This window comes from Spermophilus citellus (genome assembly GCF_964194105.1).
Source record: "Spermophilus citellus genome assembly, chromosome: 8".
Lineage (NCBI taxonomy): Eukaryota > Metazoa > Chordata > Mammalia > Rodentia > Sciuridae > Spermophilus > Spermophilus citellus.
Window position 1 is genome coordinate 116,468,932 of NC_138189.1, and position 18,945 is coordinate 116,487,876.

The following is an 18,945-nucleotide window of genomic DNA, read 5'->3' on the forward strand; positions in this document are numbered from 1 at the left end:
ATAATTTAAAGGAAAATACGACTTGATAAGATTCTATAACCCAGAAAAAAACACTTAATATTTTTGTATATGTCCTTCTATTGTTATTTTTGGCGATCATATAGTAACAAAAACAGATTATGCTCGGTATTAGTTTTCACAGCTATCTCCCATCTATGTGAAGTAACAGTACACAGTGGATATCTCAAGGTGCCATCTGGTACAGTGGGATCCTTGCTCACTGTTCCTTGCCCTTGTCCTGTGTGTGGAGTCCTGGCTAGAGGGAGGACTGCCCCGAAAAGGCCACATTGCCCTCAGGAAAGGAGAACCACTTCACATCCTACTTCTTTTCTTCTTACCAACATCAGTTTTTCTCCTCACCCACTCCATCCCCCTCTCCCTGCTCCCCCTTCTAAATAAATAAATAAAATAGATGACAAAAGGTATCACAGTATTATTTTCCCCTCTCTTTTACTAGGAACTTCTGTACCCTCTAAGAAAATGCATTTCATCCTTAGAAGTGACTGGTTCTTCTTTGTACATCCTAAAATCTGTCTCCAGATAACTGCCGTTCACCTTCTGGTCCTGTACTCTGGGCCTTATGGCAGCTCTTCTAAAATTTGGAAATGTTTTGATCCCCAGCTTCTCTTCTGCATGCAATTGTTCCAGGTCCTCATTCCTTCTCTACATAACATAGTTATGTCTTATTTTATTTTTAAATCTCTGTGCTGGTCCTTCCATCAAAATCTCCCCAGCTACTTATCAGTTGGTAAAGTTTGTTCTGATAGTTTTCTCAGTGAAGGGTCAAATGGATAGTGTTTCCTTAGCCTTTGTATATTCAAATTGTAGCTTTTATAATTGAAGGACAGCTCAGCTTGGCTATTAAATCTGGTTCATATTTACTTTCCTTAAAGTTCTTCTGAATCTTATTCTATTGTCTTCTGGTGTTAAATATTGCTACCTATGAGTTTGAGGCTGTTCTTTTTTTCCTTATTAATAATGATACAATTTTGCATGACTGCCCAAAGGATTCTTTCTTTTTTCTTTTTTTAAAATATTTTTTTAGTTGTAGATGGGCCCAATTTCTTTATTTATTTTTATGTGGTGCTGAGGATCAAACCCAGTGTTTCACACGTGTGAGGCAGGTGCTCTACCACTGAGCTACAGCCCCAGCCCAGGATCCTTTCTTCAGTGTTAGTCCAATAATTTTCTTATAATGTATCTTTGTGTGGACTGTTCTGAGTCTATGTTTGCCTTTGAATATGTAGATTGAAGGCGCTGCTTCTATTTAAAAGAAGTTTTTATGAGTTCCATCTTTAAATATTCTATCCCATTGTTTGGTTGCCTTTGGGGACTCTAGTGACATATATGAGCTCATTTAGCTGCCTTCTGTAGTCTCTCAAATCCTGTTTATATTTAAAAATATTTTATTATACCTGCATTTCTCATTTGTCCTCTCTGGCTCTTACTTTGTCAATGTTTCTGTTCTTCTTTGTGCTCTTTATAATTTAGTGTTCAGTTGTGAAATATTTCTGTCTTTTCCTCTTTTTCCTCTCCTGAGTTCTGCCAGTCTCCATTTCACATCTCCCCCTCCTGATCATTCATCTCTTTCTTAAATTTTTGCATTTGTAGTCTTCCATCATTGGGATTTATTTACTAACTTTTGTTAATATGGTAAAATATTCATAACAAAATTTACTGTTTTAACAGTTTTTCTACAACTCAGTGGCATTAACTATATTCACAGTGTTAAGCAACATAACCACTTTTCATTTCCAGAATGTTTCATTTTCTCCATCATAAGTTCTGTACTGAAAAAGAGTAACTTCCTAAGTTTCTATCCCCAGCCCCTGGCAACTATTGTTCTACTTTCTGCCTCTATGAATTTGCCCAACCCAAATGTCTCAGTTAAATGGAATCATAAAATTTTTGTCCCTGGGTCTTCTTTATTTCACCCTGTAGAATGTTTTTCAAGTTCATCCATTCTGTAGTGTACATCAGAATTTTATTCTTTTATAAGGCCAAATAATATTCCATTTTGTGCCTAGAGCACATTCATTTATCCATTCAGTTGTTGATGGGACTTTTGGGTTGTCTCTGCTTTGGGGCTGTTATGAACAATGCTGCTATAAACATTGGGGTATAAGTATCTATTTAAGTCCCTATTTTTAGGGTGTGTACCCACTTTTAGGGTGTGTACCACCACATTACATGATAATTCTCTCTCATTTTTGAGGAATCACCTGTTTTCTACAGCATCTGTACCATTTTATATTACCACCAGCAATGTGCAGGGATGACAGTTTTTTCATATCCTAACAACATTTGTTATTTTCTTTCTTTCTAATAATAGCCATTCTGATGGGTATGGAGTGGTGTTCATTGTGGTTTGTGTTGCTCTAAGCCTAGTGATGCTGAGTATTTTTTCATGTGCTTTTTAGTCATATATATGTCTTTGAAGGAATGTCTATTCAAGACCTTTTCTCATTTTTGAAGTGGGTTGGTTTTCTGTTGTTGAATTGTAGGAGGTATTTTTTTTTCTTTTTTACATATTCTGGATTTTAATACTTTATGAGAAACATGATTTACAAATATTTTCTCCTATTTTGCGTTTTGTCTTTCCATTGTTGATGTGCCTTTTGATGCATGTTCTTTAATTTTAATGTACCCCAGTTTATCTTTTTTTTTCACCTATACTTTTGGTGTCATATCTTTATTAATTTGTTAATTTTGTATGGTAGATTGTAGTTTTCATATGCTTCTTGACAACATTTTTTCTGATGAGTTATGGCAGGCAAATTGTGAAGCATTTAATTTTTTAGTTCATAGAGTACTGTCTCTGAATACAGGCTGGCCATGGTGCTTTTTTCCTATTCATCTTTGAACAAGATGGAGTTTTAGTAGCAAGAGTTTCTGTGGGGTATAGCAATGAGGGCCCAAAGCTTAGGGATTCCCCCTGTTTGGCTGTGAAAGAACTGTTTTCTAGAATATCAGGCCACTGTGTGCCCATCTCTCCCTACCTCTCAGAAGCTAGCCTGAGTCAGGAGAGCTGTCTCCCTCATAAACTTGCACTCCCTGTTAGCTGATTATTTTTCTGTGTCTCTGGATATCTGCCACCTTGTGGTCTTTGTAGGTATTTGGGCAGTTAAACTCTGCTCTCAAAGTGTATTCTGTTTCTAAGGTAATAAATAGATGTAGGAGCTTTTGAAGATCACCTACTGCTGGTCCTCTCCAGATTTCATAATTCTGGTGTGATGTCTGCCTTAATCTTCCTGCCTCATCTCTACCATTGGCAGAAACTAATTCTGGTTTACACCTTTTCTGTCTTCTATTGTTTTTCTTTATACTCATTAATTTGATTTCAGAGCAGTGGTAAAATTCACAAGGTTTTTATTGGAATTATTTTTATTAATTTCTTTTTTGTTGTTGTTTATGATACTGGGAATTGAACCTGAGGGCACTGTACTACTGAGCTACATCTCAAGTTTTTTTGATTTTTTTTTTTTTTTTTTTTTTTTTTTTGCTGAGGAGCTTAAAAGTTTCTGAGGCTGGCCTGAACTTGGGATCCTTCTGCATCAGCCTCCCTAGTTGCTGGGATTAGAGGTGTGTGGCACCTGTCCTGGCTATTAGTTTCTTGAACATCAATCATATTAAGCATATAGGGAATTTTCCTCTTAATAGACTTTTAAAGTATTAGTTGTAGAAATTAATTGAACTTAATTGAAAAATGAGATATGAGGTGATCCAAGCTATTTTTAAATATATATTTATTTGGATAAAGAAATAAATGGGCTAAGTAGGAAAAAATAAATACAAATGATTTCTTTTTAAATTTTAATTAAACTGAGTTTTTTTGGTGAATGTTTAAGGATTATTGGATCTTAATTTTTTAGTTCATAGAGCTCTTTGAGGATATGATTTCTTAAAGTATGCACTTTTAGGGACCGCTGATTCCAGTTTACAAACCAGTGTCTGAGATCTGCCATGCACTTAGATAATAAGTGCTATGAAGAGTTTGTGTAAGAGTGACTAGTGAGATGTCCAAGAAGTGCTTTGAATTTAACAATAATGAACTAGAGTAGAAAAAACTGATTCACAGAAAGCTTCTGATTTCTCTGACTTAACATTACTTTGAGTAAACAGTTGTGACTTTCTGACAGGCACTGTTGGAATGCTCTCTCATAAGAAACAAACTCACAAATAGGCTCCAGGGTGGGTATATGACTCTAACACCATCAGGCTGAAAGTTCCTTTGTTCTTTTTTACTGTCCTTAGAGCTTATCTTCTAGCTTCCAGTTTGCTGCACAGTCATAACATGATGATTGCGTGTTATGTTTGTGATCTAAACAGAAAGCAGGGACATGGGGAACAGACCGTGTGGGCCTCCTTTGAAGAAATTTTTCATGACCCCACCAACTTCCATTTACAGCTCATTGACCAAACTTAGACATCTGGCTATGTGTATCTATAAGGATGTGCTGCAAGGGAAGCTGAGTGCAGCTTACAGCACCCTCTCCCCACCTTCCCAAAGAAAATCAGCCATTTGTTATTAGAGAAGAGGAAAATACCCATCAGTAGGCAAGAGCAAATTCTGCCACAGTACCCTTTTGAAGAACTGATCACTAAAAAGAAATTCTCAATCAACATTTTCATGCTTGAACCTCTTCTGTTTGCAGACAGGGTAGTTTTGCATATCTTATCTTGAAACTTTCATGACACTTTAAGGTGGGGGCAGGGTGTTATGACTGCAGCCTAACAGATGAGGATATGGTCTTGATGTAGATAGAAATGCTTCTAAGGTCAACAGGGTAAATGTGAGAGGGATCTGGCTCCAGTGTTTGTCTTCCCAGTGATTCCTGAGCTTCCCTCAGCTACCGAGTCTGGGAGCATGGGTCATCATGCTTTATTGTTGCATTTTCTTCCCTCCAAAGCTGCACACTTGACAAAAGGGGCTGACATTCCCTGTGAGAATATACAAGATGGTAGCTGACCCAGGATTCACACCTGGTTTCATAATTCAGATCTAGTGGTTTCTCCAGAATGCCATCCCTGTCTAGGGTAATATGATTGCCTATATCTCTGTGTAAGAATAATTCCATAATTGTTATTGTTAATTTCTCAAATGCAACTTGAAAAGACATATTCCTTTCCTTCCTATATGGGCTGTCAAAAAAAAAATAGTCTTTGTTAACAAGAAACCTCTTTGAAGGGTGTCTATTTTTTCCAAAATTTTATTAATGAAAAACGTCATACTTTCATGAAAGTTGAAAAGCTAGTATGATGAAGAAATTGTTTACTGCCCACTTAGATCTAAAAATTAGTATTCTATTATTTTTATGCTCATTCTGTCTTTGTGTATATGCTTGTGTATGTACATGTAAATGCATGCATAGTCATTTGGTGTTTAAAATGTTTTAAAGTATTTGAAGACACCATAACACTGTACTCCTATTTCAAGCATGGACCTCAGAAGAACAAGAAATGCTATAGCTGGAGTACATCATGTTATTATACCCAAGACATTTACATGCTTCCTTCTAATATCCAGCAGATGCCAGATTTACCCGGTTATCCCAATAAGACAGTTGGCTAGTTTTGTTTTAATTGGTAAACCTTTATTATTTTGAGCAGTTTCAGGTTTGCAGAAAAATGAGCAAAACATATAGTTTCCACATAACCCTTCCTCTCTGCTTCCCGGTTTCTCCTATTATTAACATCTTATATGGAGAGGGGTATTTGATATAAGTGATGTACCAATATTGATAAGTTATTATTTACTAGATTCCATACTTTATATTAGTGTTACTTTTTGTGTTGTTCATTCTGTGGGTTTGAATGTAACCCCTTGGTCCTTGAACCAGTCTAAATTTCTGGAACAAGATTTCTCAGGTTCAGTTTATGCTTTCCTTTCACTTCTTTTATTAGATTGTGGTTGCTTTTTATTCTATAGGGTCTTTGTTAGATTGATTAGCTCTAGTTCTTGTCCCAAAGAGTCTTGAGACTTGTAGTTCTGAATTTAACCAGCAGTGTAATCTGATTATCCTTCCTAGTACCTTAAATTCATGGTATTTAAATTCATGGAGGATTGCCTCAAGGAATTCAAGGACATTGAGTTAAGTAGTCTAAAATTGAATTCTGTATTAAAATCTGGGACTCCATAGTGCATTATGGTTAAGAGCTCAAGCCCAGGGGCCCAAGGACCTGGAGTTACACGCTAGCTTACTTACTGTCCATGTAACAAGACAGTTTCTTTTCCTTAGTGCCTAAGTTTTTTTATTTTTAAATCACAATGGAAATACTAAGTGTTTTAGCTGCTGTGACTAAAGGAATCAACTAGAACAATTGCAGGGGAGGAAAAAGATTATTTGATGTCTCACAGTTTCAAAGGTCTTAGTCCATAGCAGGCCAGCTCTATTCCTGGGGCGCAAGGTGAAACAGGGCATCATGGTGGAAAAGTGTGGCAGAGGAAAGCAGTTTACATGGTGATCAGGAAGCAAATTATGTCCACTCGCCAGATACAAATATATGCCCAAAGACATGCCCCAATTCCCACCTTCTCCAGCCACACCCCACCACTTCAGTTACCACTCAGTTCATCCCTGTTAGGGATGAATTAAAGCAGAGACTAAAGCATGATTGGATTAAGACTCGTTACAACCCAGTCGTTTCTCCTCTGAACCTTCTTGCATTGTCTCACATGTGAGCTTTTGGGGGACACCTCACATCCAAACCATAACAGTAAGAGTACCTGCCAATAGGTGATTTTGAGAACTTAGAGGCATTAATTTTAAAGAGATCTGTAACAAAATCAACATTCAAGAGATGATAATTATTATAAAAACTGAAGACTTCTGAAACTTGTCCTATTTACTGTGTTGATGAAAGCCTTCTCTATTCAGGTTCTAATGTTGGAAATAGCAATACTGCTTGTATACATATCTTACTTTGTGTTAAGAAAATCAAGAGAGCCAGCACAGTGGCACACACCTGTAATCCCAGCCGCTTGGGAGACTGAAATGGGAAGATCACTTGAGCCCAGGAATTTGAGGCTAGCCTGGGCAACCCATGTCAAATGGATAGATACACAAACTGAGAAACATGAAACATTTTTAAAAAATCTTTTTTTTTTTTTTTTTTGTTGCTATGAGAGCATGAATGTTGCTGTTTATTTCTAGGAAGTGCACTGGTCTTCACAACATGCCTCCTTGGTTGTCACCTTTCATACATGGAGGCAACATCAAGAATGTGCCCCTCAGCTCAGCTTGCCTGACTGTGACTCCTGATTGCACCACATAGTTGATGTCACCTGGAGCACATTCTGGAGTACTTTCTGGGAAGTAGGGATCACTAAAGTATCTCTTTTCCTAATGTTTCTTTACTAAGATTTATTGAGTAAAGCCACCCCAAGCATCTGGAGCTAAGACTGTCATATATAGTAAACACTCCATGAAAGATAGCTTCACCACACTGATTTTCTTTTATTTCTAAGACTTCCACTTTCTTTTTGCTCTGATTTTTATCTTCTCAGATATTATTATTATGTTTGTCAATTAGTGGTGTGTATGTTGTTACAGAATAGATCTGGCTAACTTAATCTCCAAGACACTCTACTGGCAAGTTATGGAGCAGCGCCTCAAGTGGCAGGACAGCAAAAGTGTCAGACAGGTCTGCTGAAAGGACCAGCTCAGCCCCCCGTGATGCAGGCAGCAAGAGTTATCAACTGTCTTGGTATCATTTTTCAGTCTGTGCGACAAGCCACTCACACTTCAGTGGCCTACAGGAGAAAAGCCTGTTCACCTGGTGGGGATTCAGAGGCCAATCCTTGCTAGAGGCAGGGTGGTCATTTTGAGAGGTCACCCCACCAAGGTATTCTGTGAAGGTGCTGTTATTCCCCAAAATGTGGTCAGGGTGTGTTATCAGAACAAAAGACAAAAGGGGAGTATGTGGCCCTGAAACAACAAAATATTTGCTGTTGTCCTAGAATGTGCATTTTGTTAGCTTTATCTTAAATGTTTTTTGAATAAGAATAAATGAAGGCATAAATAAACAAGGCCACTGGAACTTCATTATGAAAAAGAATACTGGTATAAGCTCTGGGCCTGAGACCTAGCCCTTTGTCACTGAGTTCACCACAAGTTTTTGGATTCTGGCTTCTTTTTTCACAAGGTGAAAACATCAGCACTAAATGACATCTAAGGATCATCTAACAGTAGAATCCTAAGGTGTCCTGTCTTTTATATATGGCATTTCTCTGTTGCTTTTATACATACATGCACATACACACCCAACTGAGCCCTATCTTCCAACTCAAATGATAAATGGGAATTTATATACAAACAAAGTATAAACAGGGTAGTTTCCAAACACCTCATTTAGTGCTGTGGTTTTTGGTTCAGTTTCTGTTAAGGCGAGGCAGGGACGTCGTGTATCTGAAGGGAAACTGAAACTCCTGCAGCCCAGGCAGTAGACGCCCACAGTTCGTGCTCTCACGACTGATATTGTCTCTGTAAGAAGACAGAGTAAAAGTGAGGCCGCGTTTGTATAATTTAACCTCAGCTCAGTTTTGCTTTGTTTTTTCCCCCTCCTCCTTTTTGGAGTTCTTGGGTTGGAACTGAGGGCCTTGCACATTGCTAGGCCACTGTACACCCTCTACCACTGTACACCCTCAGCCCCAGCAGCTGTTTTTGATGCTATGTTTGAGTCTGTTTTCAAAGTTTCATTATTACTGATTATTTTTTTTTTTTGGCTGCTTTCTTACGAGATAAACCTGGTTGAACTTTCCTGTGTATTCAATTTAAAAAGATTGATATGTTTATAAAACTACAAGAAAAAAATGATTAGCTATTACAAATTTGGCCAGATTAATAAGATTATCATTTCCTAGTGGATATCGGTGGTTCTTGCCAGTACTACTCTATCATAGCTAAAACTATGATACTAATTCTATATGGTAAATTCATTCTTGCTGAAATTTTACTAGGGAGATTCAGTTTTCAAAAGGGACCTATTAAAAGATACTAAGATGTCAATGAAAATAGGTCTGATTCTGTAGATTTTAAAATTCAAAATCAAATTGAAATGTCAAGGATCCTACTCAAATACAAATTGTAGAAATAACTTGTGATTAATTATCCTGTGTCACATGTGGCATTTATATTGTTACTATAATTATACACAAAGTACAGTATAACATTAATACAAACTTAAGAAAAGAAACATGGATCTAGAATAATGTGAAACATTTACTGGACTTTTACCAAATTACTTAACTTTCTTTTCTTTCTTCAGCTCTATAAATAGTTTCTACTCTTATGATATTATGATGACTAACCTATAGTCATTCAATAATGTTTATATTTTGGTTAGTGGCTATATTTATTCTCTGAAAGCTAGTTTTCCCCAGTTCTTCTACCTCTGTCCCCAAATGAAATTGTTCTCATTTTGCCATCTGCTTCTTCAGAACTTGGATATACTTATATGTACATAACATTTTAAAGCATAGCATGCCCCCAAAATATTCCTCTTCCTTGAGATGTAATTTCTTTTAAAGGAAGAGACAAACTTGTATGGATTCTTTTTTTCATCAGGGTAATAACTTTGCACAGTTGAATATAAGTTGCATTTTTTTATTTGTAATATAAAGTTTGTCAAAAAATTATAAATTGTGGGGCTGGGGATGTGGCTCAAGCGGTAGCGTGCTCGCCTGGCATGCGTGCGGCCCGGTTCGATCCTCAGCACCACATACAAACAAAGATGTTGTGTCCACCGAGAACTAAAAAATACATATCAAAAATAATCATAAACTGTGCCACCCTAAAATACTGCTGTTTTGAAGCTCTGGCATTTTGTACCTGAATGAGAAATGAATTGATTTAATGAGATGAAAAATTACTAAGTGAACATAATGATTACAGATCTAATCAGATCAGAGAAGTAAAATGTCCATTCCACATTTATAATTTATTTTTATACTTGAACTTAAAGCTACTTTATAAGGACATATAGATAAATTTTCATCTTTAGATACATCTCACTATCTCAGGATCTTCAGGGGCGGGGGTGTTAGTGATCTTACAAATGTTTTATCCTCCTGTTAACCAGGTACTTCTGAGCCACACCCTGTGGTTACTATAGGAATATATCTTGGATACTGCCATGTATTGCTTCCTCTCTTAGCTACGCTTAAGTTGTGGTTTTAGGTGTTTCATTATTTTTCATTCCTTTTAACCATTAGATCAGTGTGCTCCAATTTGTAACACTGAGCAACATAGGAGAGATGTTGGAGACTTTGATTTAAGTGAAGACCACGACTACTCATCTCCAGACACTTGTGTTTTAATCCCATGTTTCGGTTGTAACCATGCAACCTCCTGTGGTCACTATGTCTGACTGCTCTTTTTTCTTTTGCTCTTTTAAGCAAAGTAAAGCAGCAGTTCGGCTGAAAGAAGATATGAAAAAGATAGTGGCAGTGCCACTGAGTGAAGAGAAGAATCCTACCTGTAAGAAGTTATTTGGAGTCAGTCTCCAGGAGCTCCAGCGGCAGGGGCTCATGGAGAATGGCGTTCCCACTGTGGTGTGGAGCCTCGTGGAGTATTTGACGCTGCACGGTGAGTCGAATCATGCACTAGTTCTGGTTGTCTGCTGTTCCTTGCTTTAAGGTGGTGTTTCTGTATGAACTATTTAATAATCAATGATCGGAATGTCCTTTGAAACACTTTCATTAGGGTAGCAAATTACAGAATACTTGGACGTTACCAGCTGGGCGAGGTGGTGCACGCCTGTAATTCCAGCCTGTAATCATCTTTTTTTTTGCAGTGATGGAACTGAGCGGCTTGGGAGGCTGAGGCTGGAGAATCGCAAGTTCAAAGCCAGCCTCAGCCACATAGTGAAGTCCTAAGCAACCTAGAGACCCTGTCTCTAAATAAAATATTTTTTAAAAGGGGGGAGGTGGTGGTGCTGGGGATGTTGCTCAGTGGCTAAGCACCCCTGGGTTCAACCTCCGTACAAAGGGGTGGAGGGGGGGAGTGGATGTTACCAGACTAGGGCTGTAGCTGAGTGGCACAGTGCTTGCTTACCATGTGGGTTGAATCACTAGTACCTCCCCCACACAAGTGGGGGCGAGGGCATTATTCCTTAACATGATTTTGACAATACTGATTCAGTTAACCACAGAGCAATCACTTCGACTATTGGGGTTTTTAGTTTTGAGATGTTTCCTAGTTTTAAGTAATTAAAAAAATACTTAAAGTAATTTCTAACACTAATAGTTCTCTTGATTTATTAAATTCCAGCTGATAGGCAATAATTTTTAAGGTAATCAAGCACTTTTGGAGTCTCTGTCCACAGTGGTCAATCTGAACTTATTAATTAGACATCTTGACTCTTCATGTACTCAGGAGAGATACCAAAAAAAGAACAAATACTGTTGGGGGGGGGTCATTTATTTTTGAAGTGACCAAATTAGGCATGTAAAACATTAGGGTTTTTTATTGTGGTAGTGGTGGTGGTGGTGGTGCTAAAGTTAAAACCCAGGGCCTCAGGCATGCTAGGCAAGGGCTCTCCCACTGAGCTAGACCCTCAGCTCATCTCTGAGTTATTGCTAGCTCTATGGCCCACAGATTTTTTTGATATTTTTATTTAAAGCAAGCCTCAAACCTAGATACTTTGGGAGATTGGTTCCGTATTCCCTACATTTGTACTTTTCGAACTCAGACTATGTGAGGTGAGAACTCCAAACCACATAGCAATATCAATAAACTTTAACAGATTTAGGAAGGAAATAGGCTGAGGGAAGAGTTGGGAATTTTTGTCATCTCTGTACTGAAACGAGCATAGATTCATTGTAGAGTAGAATATAAAATTTGTAGGGATTTTAAAATGTAAAGCTTGAGGCTTCAAAGTAATTGGCCACCTTATACAGTTTTCTTCAGGCCCCCTAGCTTCCCGTGATGGAAGTTCATTCTCCCTGCTGATAAAGAGTCCTTCTGTTGGAAGTGGGTGAAAAGCACTCCCCAGGCATAAGTACCAACTTCTCACAGGGACTACATAGGACATATGTTCATTCCTCACAAGGTCAGGTGTTTGTGTTCATTGAAAAAATAGCCATCTGCTCTGGTTACCAGGTACATAGACGACAAAATGATGTTTAGCTCTGAAAAAATAAGGAGATAACGTCTACAAGGTAATAACAGAACTAGACTTGTTATTACCTTGTAGAAGTTATCTCCTTATTTTTGAAGAAGAATAAGCTTCAGATTCTCAGAAAACAACTGCAGACTTATTCGAATGCTTTCTGCAAGGACATGAGAATTTGACCTACAAAATCTTGAAGCCAAGTGTTAGGACAGCTTTGATGGGACTCATTTACATACTCAGTGTTGAGTGAAGTTGCATCCCACTGATTCTGATACAAATGAAACTCTGGATAATTCATTTAACCCCTTATGGGGTTGTTCACTATTCATTTGGATGCCCAAATGTGACTAACTAAAAATTGTTTTAGGTGCTGTGAATCAAACCCAGGACTTCCTGTGTGCTAAGCAAGCACAGTACCACGAAGTAACATCCCCAACCCTAAAATAATATTTTGACTTTTGCATAATCAATGTTCTTTTCACATTGAATGAATGTATCATTTAAAATTATTTTTCATTTTTTCATTTTTAAAAACCTCGGATTAAAAATATGTGAAAATAAAATTGTCTCTCTACTGGACATGTACAAAATTTTTTCTTGTAATTGTTCCTCAATCAATACAGTATAACAGCTAATTACACTTCATTTACATCATATTAGGTATTATAAGTAATCTAGAGATGATTTAAAATATACAGAATCATGTGTGTAGGTTATATGTAAATACTACACCATTTTATATAAGACACCCATGCATCTATAGTTTTGATATCCATAGGGGTCCTGAAACCAATATCCCATGAATACCAAGGGACGACTATATGCATGATTTTGCATAGTCATTAAACGCAGGTGATTCAAAATATAGAGTATATTGTAAAAAGACCCTTCAGATCCTGTCTCCTGACCTTTATTTCCTCTTCTCATAATAATGTTACTACATTAGCTTCTGGGAACTTCTTAAAATGATATTTCATGCATATTTAAGCATTTTACCTTTGACACACATATAGCTTTTCATTTATTTACTTTTTTTTGGTACCAGGGATTGAACCAGGGGTGCTTAATCACTGAACCACATCCCCAGCCCTTTTTTTTGAGACAGGTTCTCACTAAGTTGACTAAGGGTCTTGCTATGTTGCTGAAGCTGAACTTGTGACCCTCCTGCCTTAGCTTCCTGAACTGCTAGGATTACAGGTGTGCACCACCACACACAACGCACTCACACATTTAAAAAAATCATTTAGCAATTTATTTTGGAGATTATTTAACATCGTATACAGAGCTTTACTCATTTTTTATTCTTTTCCCCTGCACATTGTTTCACTATATGTACGTATCATTTTTTTACACAGTCCCATATCGATGGGCATTGACTTATTTACAGTCTTTTGCTGTTTATAAACAATGATTCCATGATTAACCTTCAACATGTGTCATTTCAAGTGCATATATCAATAGACTTATTTCCCAGAAGTGGACTACTGGATTGAAGGATATGTACATTTGTTATCAATCTGATGGGAGGCGAACCCGGTTCACATTCATACCATCAATATATGAGAACTTTGGCAAAATTTGAATTAGTGATTGCTATTCATTTATCCCTCCTTATTATACTCTTAGTTATACTTTAACAGAGTATGATAGAATATGCTTTAGTTTGCATTTAAGTAAGCTTAAGGTTTTAGTAACTTAAATCAGTCATTCTTAATTAGGGACATGAAGTAGAATCACTAGTTGTGTCTTTCAAAATGCACATGCATTGGCAACACCCATATTTACTGACTCAGAATCTTGACTAGGCAAGCTGGGTTATAGCTGGCACCTACATTTTGAAAGACTGTATAGTTAATTACTATGGAGACAACCAGAAGCGCTTTCTTGTATTTGAAACTATCATAATAACAAACTAGAGAGCCTGTGTAAGTTTGAAGGGTACTATGGAGCTTGAGGGTAAGACACTCCAGTTTGTTTTATTTAATTATTTTGTGACTGTTTTCAAATCAACAATATATATTGTTTACCTGTAATACGGTAGGCAGTCTTCAAGTATAGGAATACAGGGGTGATATAGGTCATGTAATTTAATCATAGGTATATATTTTAGTCATTTATTGTTTCATGTAAATGAGGACAGTTAACAAGTTGACATGAGGGAAGATTCTTACAAAGGTATTTTAGAGCAGAAAGAGTTTATTATAGCCTATGTCAAAGCCATTAAACAGATTTTGGACTTTATTTATTTTGGGGGGTACTGGGGATTGAACTTAGGAGCACTCAACTACTGAGCCATATCTCCAACCCTATTTTGTATTTTATTTAGAGACAGGGTCTCACTGAGTTGCTTGGTGCCTCACCATTGCTGAGGCTGATTTGAACTCCCTATCATCCTGCCTTAACCTCCCAAGCTACTGGGATTCCTGGCATAAGCCACCTTTATTACAGCCTATGGACTTTGGAATTTTTTAAAAACCACATGTAATTTATAAGGAATACCATCTTTAAACTATTTTAAAACAACTAATGTTGCAGTCAGTGTGCATGGTTTTCCTCTCTGGTGTGGAAAAATTGTTATACTGTTTTAAATATCGCAGTATTCTCCAGTCACCACCAGGTGTCAGAATGAGCTTTCATATTGTCATGATTTCGTGGCCAAAATGTGCCATTAGGCAAATTCTATTTTCTGGAGTAGTTTCTAATGATATATTCATACCATTATAAATGTTTCAGTTGTGTAAAATCCTCTAAAATAAAATATAACAGGACCTCTGAAATATATGGGACTGACTCTATTTCACAAAACCATCTAAATATCTCCTTTTTCTAAACATTTCCATTATAGTCATAAAGTCCTAAAATTATAAAATAGGAAAATCTAAAAATTATGTAGTCTGGTAATCCTCATATAATATTGCATTTATTATATACCCTATAGGGGTTTTTGAAAACTCTCTGGATTCTGTTTCCCAGAATGGGATACGTCAATGTCCAAGGGAAACTTCCTTGCTTGGAAATCACTAAATATCATTTGTTTTGGGCAGGAGATGTTCCTGAGGATAGAGTGATGTGTGGAAACAGAATAGAGGCAGAAAAAAAATTATATGGCTCAGAAGCACTAACAGCAATAACTTCCATTTGGACTTATCTCTCTGCCAGAATGGTCTGGTGGGATCAGGAGCCTTGAAGACCACAGACAGTCCTAGAGCTGGGTAGTTATTTTGGAATTTCTGGAAGTATTTTTATTTGCAGGAAGGTTTCTTTTAAAACAACAACAACAACAACAAAAAAACAAACCTCGTTGGAATACAAAGCCTAAAGTCAAAGCTAGAAAAATGCAAAATCAGATCCAAAGGTCATTTGCTGGGCCAAAACAACAGAAAGCAAAGTTAGGCTTAGGAGCTGAGTGAATATGGGAAAAGTAAGACACAAGTATAGATTTCTAGCAATTGGGCTTTGACTGGAATGGGACACCGCTTTATTGGGTATTAGCTGCTTGGTATTGGAATGTTTCTGAAGCTAAAGGTACACCTTTGTAGTATAGAGGAAACAGACCTTAGAGGCTTTGAATGACTATGCTGAAATATTTTCATAGTGCCTGATATTCTGCAGAACCTAGAAGAATGGAATATCCTATTATATGTCATTGCATAACAAATTACCTCAAAGCATAGATTAAAACAATAATGTTATCTCACAATTTCTGTGGGTCAAGAATACAGTCAGAGTTATGTAAGCTGTGTCCTCTGTCTCAAGGTCCCTTACGAGGCTCTGAGGATGGTGTTTGTCAAGGCCATAGTCATATCAGGAACCAACAGGGGAAGATTCCCTTCCAGACTCATTCACAAGGTTGTTGGCAAGATTCAGTTACCAGTGGGCTGTTGACCGGAGGGTCTCAAGTACTGGTTGTTGGACAGAGCACACCCGTAGTTCCTTGCCTGTGACCTTTTCACAGGGTAGCAAATTAAAAAGCAGCAGCTTCGTCAGTGAGCAAGCCAGTGGTGGGGGAGGACAAGCAAGGTGTATTGCCGCAACCTTTTATAACCTAATCTCAGATGTGACATGACATATCATAGTTGCTGTATTCTGTTGTTAGAAGCTGGATATTATGTCCAGCCCATACTCAGGTGGAGGGGCTTACATTTGGGTGTGTTACCAAGAGGTATGGGGATTCTGCAGACTATTTCAGAAGCTGGCCACCTACCACACATACTGATTAGAAGGTTTCTGATTAGATGGTGCTCAGGCCACACTGGTTTTCTTGCTATGTTGTCCAGGCTGTCAGCAAAGTCCTGGGCCCAAGCAGTCCTCTTAACTTAGCTTCCCAAGAAGCTGGGACTAACACACACACACACACACACACACACACACACACACAACCTGTCTAAATAAATTAGTAGATACAATATCTGCCTATTTTATAGGTTATATTTTGGTAATTTAATACATATATACAGTGTTTAGTAATAAATCAGGGTAGTATTTCCATCTCCATGAATCATTTTCACATGCTGGGAATTTTGTGCTCTTCTAGGCATTTTGAAATTTACCATAGCTTTAACCAATAGTTTGTACTGTGTTAAGAGAAACCAGAACTAATTCCTCCTGTTTTTGGTGCCCCTTGTTTAGCTTCTTTCTATTCCCCCTCACCCCCTTCATCCCCCTCCACCCCACCCCCGTACTCCCCTGGTTTCTATTGTGCCTGGCTTATTTCATTTAACGTGTTCCATCCACATTGCTGCAAATTACAGGACTTCGTTCTTTTTATGGCTCAATATTCCCTTCTGTATTCATATACACATTTTCTTTACCCATGCATCCACTGACAGGCACCCAGGTTGACTCCGTATTTTAGCTCTTTGAATAGTGCCACAATAAACACAAGATGATAGGTATCTTTTTGTTGTATGATTTCATCTTCTTTGGCTATATATCCCATAGTGGAATTGCTGGATTATATGGTAGTTTTATTTTCAGTTTCTCAAGGAATCTCCAGACTGTTTTCCAAAATAGCTGTACTAATTTGCATTTCTACCAGCAGTGTATAAGACTTTCCCTTTCTCCACATCCTCCCCAGCGTTTGTTATTGTTTGTCTTTTTTAATGATAGCCCTTCTAACCAGGTGAGAGAATATGTTCTTGAAGTTTTAATTTGCATTTTTCTGGTGATTAGTGAGATTGAACATTGTTTTCATACACTTGTTGGCCATTTTATGTCTCCTTTTAGGAAATGTCTTATTTAGATTTTTAACCAAATTTTATTTATTTATTTATTTATTTATTTTTTTAATAATATTTTTCCCCTGGTCTTTTTTTTTTTTAATTGGTTGTTCACAACATTACAAAGCTCTTGACATATCATATTTCATACATTAGATTGAAGTGGGTTATGAACCCCCAATTTTACCCCAAATGCAGATTGCAGAATCACATCGGTTACACATCCACAATTTTACATAATGCCCTATTAGTAATTGTTGTATTCTGCTACCTTTCCTATCCCCTACTATCCCCCCTCCCCTCCCCTCCCTTCTTCTCTCTCTACCCCATCTACTGTAATTCATTTCTCTCCTTGTTTATTTTCCCATTCCCCTCACAACCTCTTATATGTAAGTTTGTATAGCAATGAGGGTCTCCCTTCATTTCCATGCAATTTTCCTCATCTCTCTCTTTCCCTCCCATCTCATGTCTCTGTTTAAAGTTAATCTTTTCTTCCTGCTCTTCCTCCCTACTCTGTTCATAGTTGCTCTAATTATATCAAAGAAGACATTTGGTATTTGTTTTTTAGGGATTGGCTAGCTTCACTAAGCATAATCTGCTCTAGTGCCGTCCATTTCCCTGCAAATTCTATGATTTTGTCATTTTTTTATTGCTGCATAGTACTCCATTGTGTATAGATGCCACATTTTTTTTATCCATTCATCTATTGAGGGGCATCTGGGTTGGTTCCACAGTATAGCAATTGTGAATTGTGCTGCTATGAACATCGATGTGGCAGTATCCCTGTAGCATGCTCTTTTAAGGTCTTCAGGGAATAGTCCGAGAAGGGCAATAGCAGGGTCAAATGGTGGTTCCATTCCCAGGTTTCCCAGGAATCTCCAAACTGCTTTCCAAATTGGCCACACCAATTTGCAGTCCCACCAGCAATGTACAAGTGTACCCTTTTCTCCACATCCTCGCCAGCACTTGTTGTTGTTTGACTTCATAGTGGCTGCCAATCTTACTGGGGTGAGATGGTATCTTAGGGTGGTTTTGATTTGCATTTCTCTGACTGCTAGAGATGGTGAGCATTTTTTCATGTACTTGTTGATTGATTGTATATCCTCCTCTGAGAAGTGTCTGTTCAGGTCCTTGGCCCATTTGTTGATTGGGTTATTTGTTATCTTATTGTCTAATTTTTTGAGTTCTTTGTATACTCTGGATATTAGGGCTCTATCTGAAGTGTGAGGAGTAAAAATTTGTTCCCAGGATGTGGGCTCCCTATTTACCTCTCTTATTGTTTCTCTTGCTGAGAAAAAACTTTTAAGTTTAATTAAGTCCCATTTGTTCATTCTTGTTGTTAACTCTTGTGCTATGGGTGTCCTATTAAGGAATTTGGAGCCCGACCCCACAATCTGTAGATCGGAGCCAACTTTTTCTTCTATCAGACGCAGAGTCACTGGTTTGATATCAAGCTCCTTGATCCATTTTGAGTTAACTTTTGTGCATGGCGAGAGAAAGGGATTCAGTTTCATTTTGTTGCATATGGATTTCCAGTTTTCCCAACACCATTTGTTGAAGATGCTATCCTTCCTCCATTGCATGCTTTTAGCCCCTTTATCAAATATAAGGT

At 37.6% G+C, this 18,945-nt stretch overlaps 1 protein-coding gene across 3 annotated transcripts in view; it reads left to right on the forward strand.

The window, feature by feature from the left end:
* The window catches only part of FAM13A (family with sequence similarity 13 member A), a 332,113-nt gene that overhangs the window by 22,053 nt on the left and 291,115 nt on the right, over nucleotides 1–18,945 (forward strand). For all 3 annotated transcript variants that reach the window (XM_081303803.1, XM_081303804.1, XM_081303805.1), the window contains exon 2: nucleotides 10,397–10,586. In XM_081303803.1, coding sequence (XP_081159929.1) covers nucleotides 10,397–10,586 — 190 coding nt within the window. The remainder of the gene's footprint in view (nucleotides 1–10,396; nucleotides 10,587–18,945) is intronic.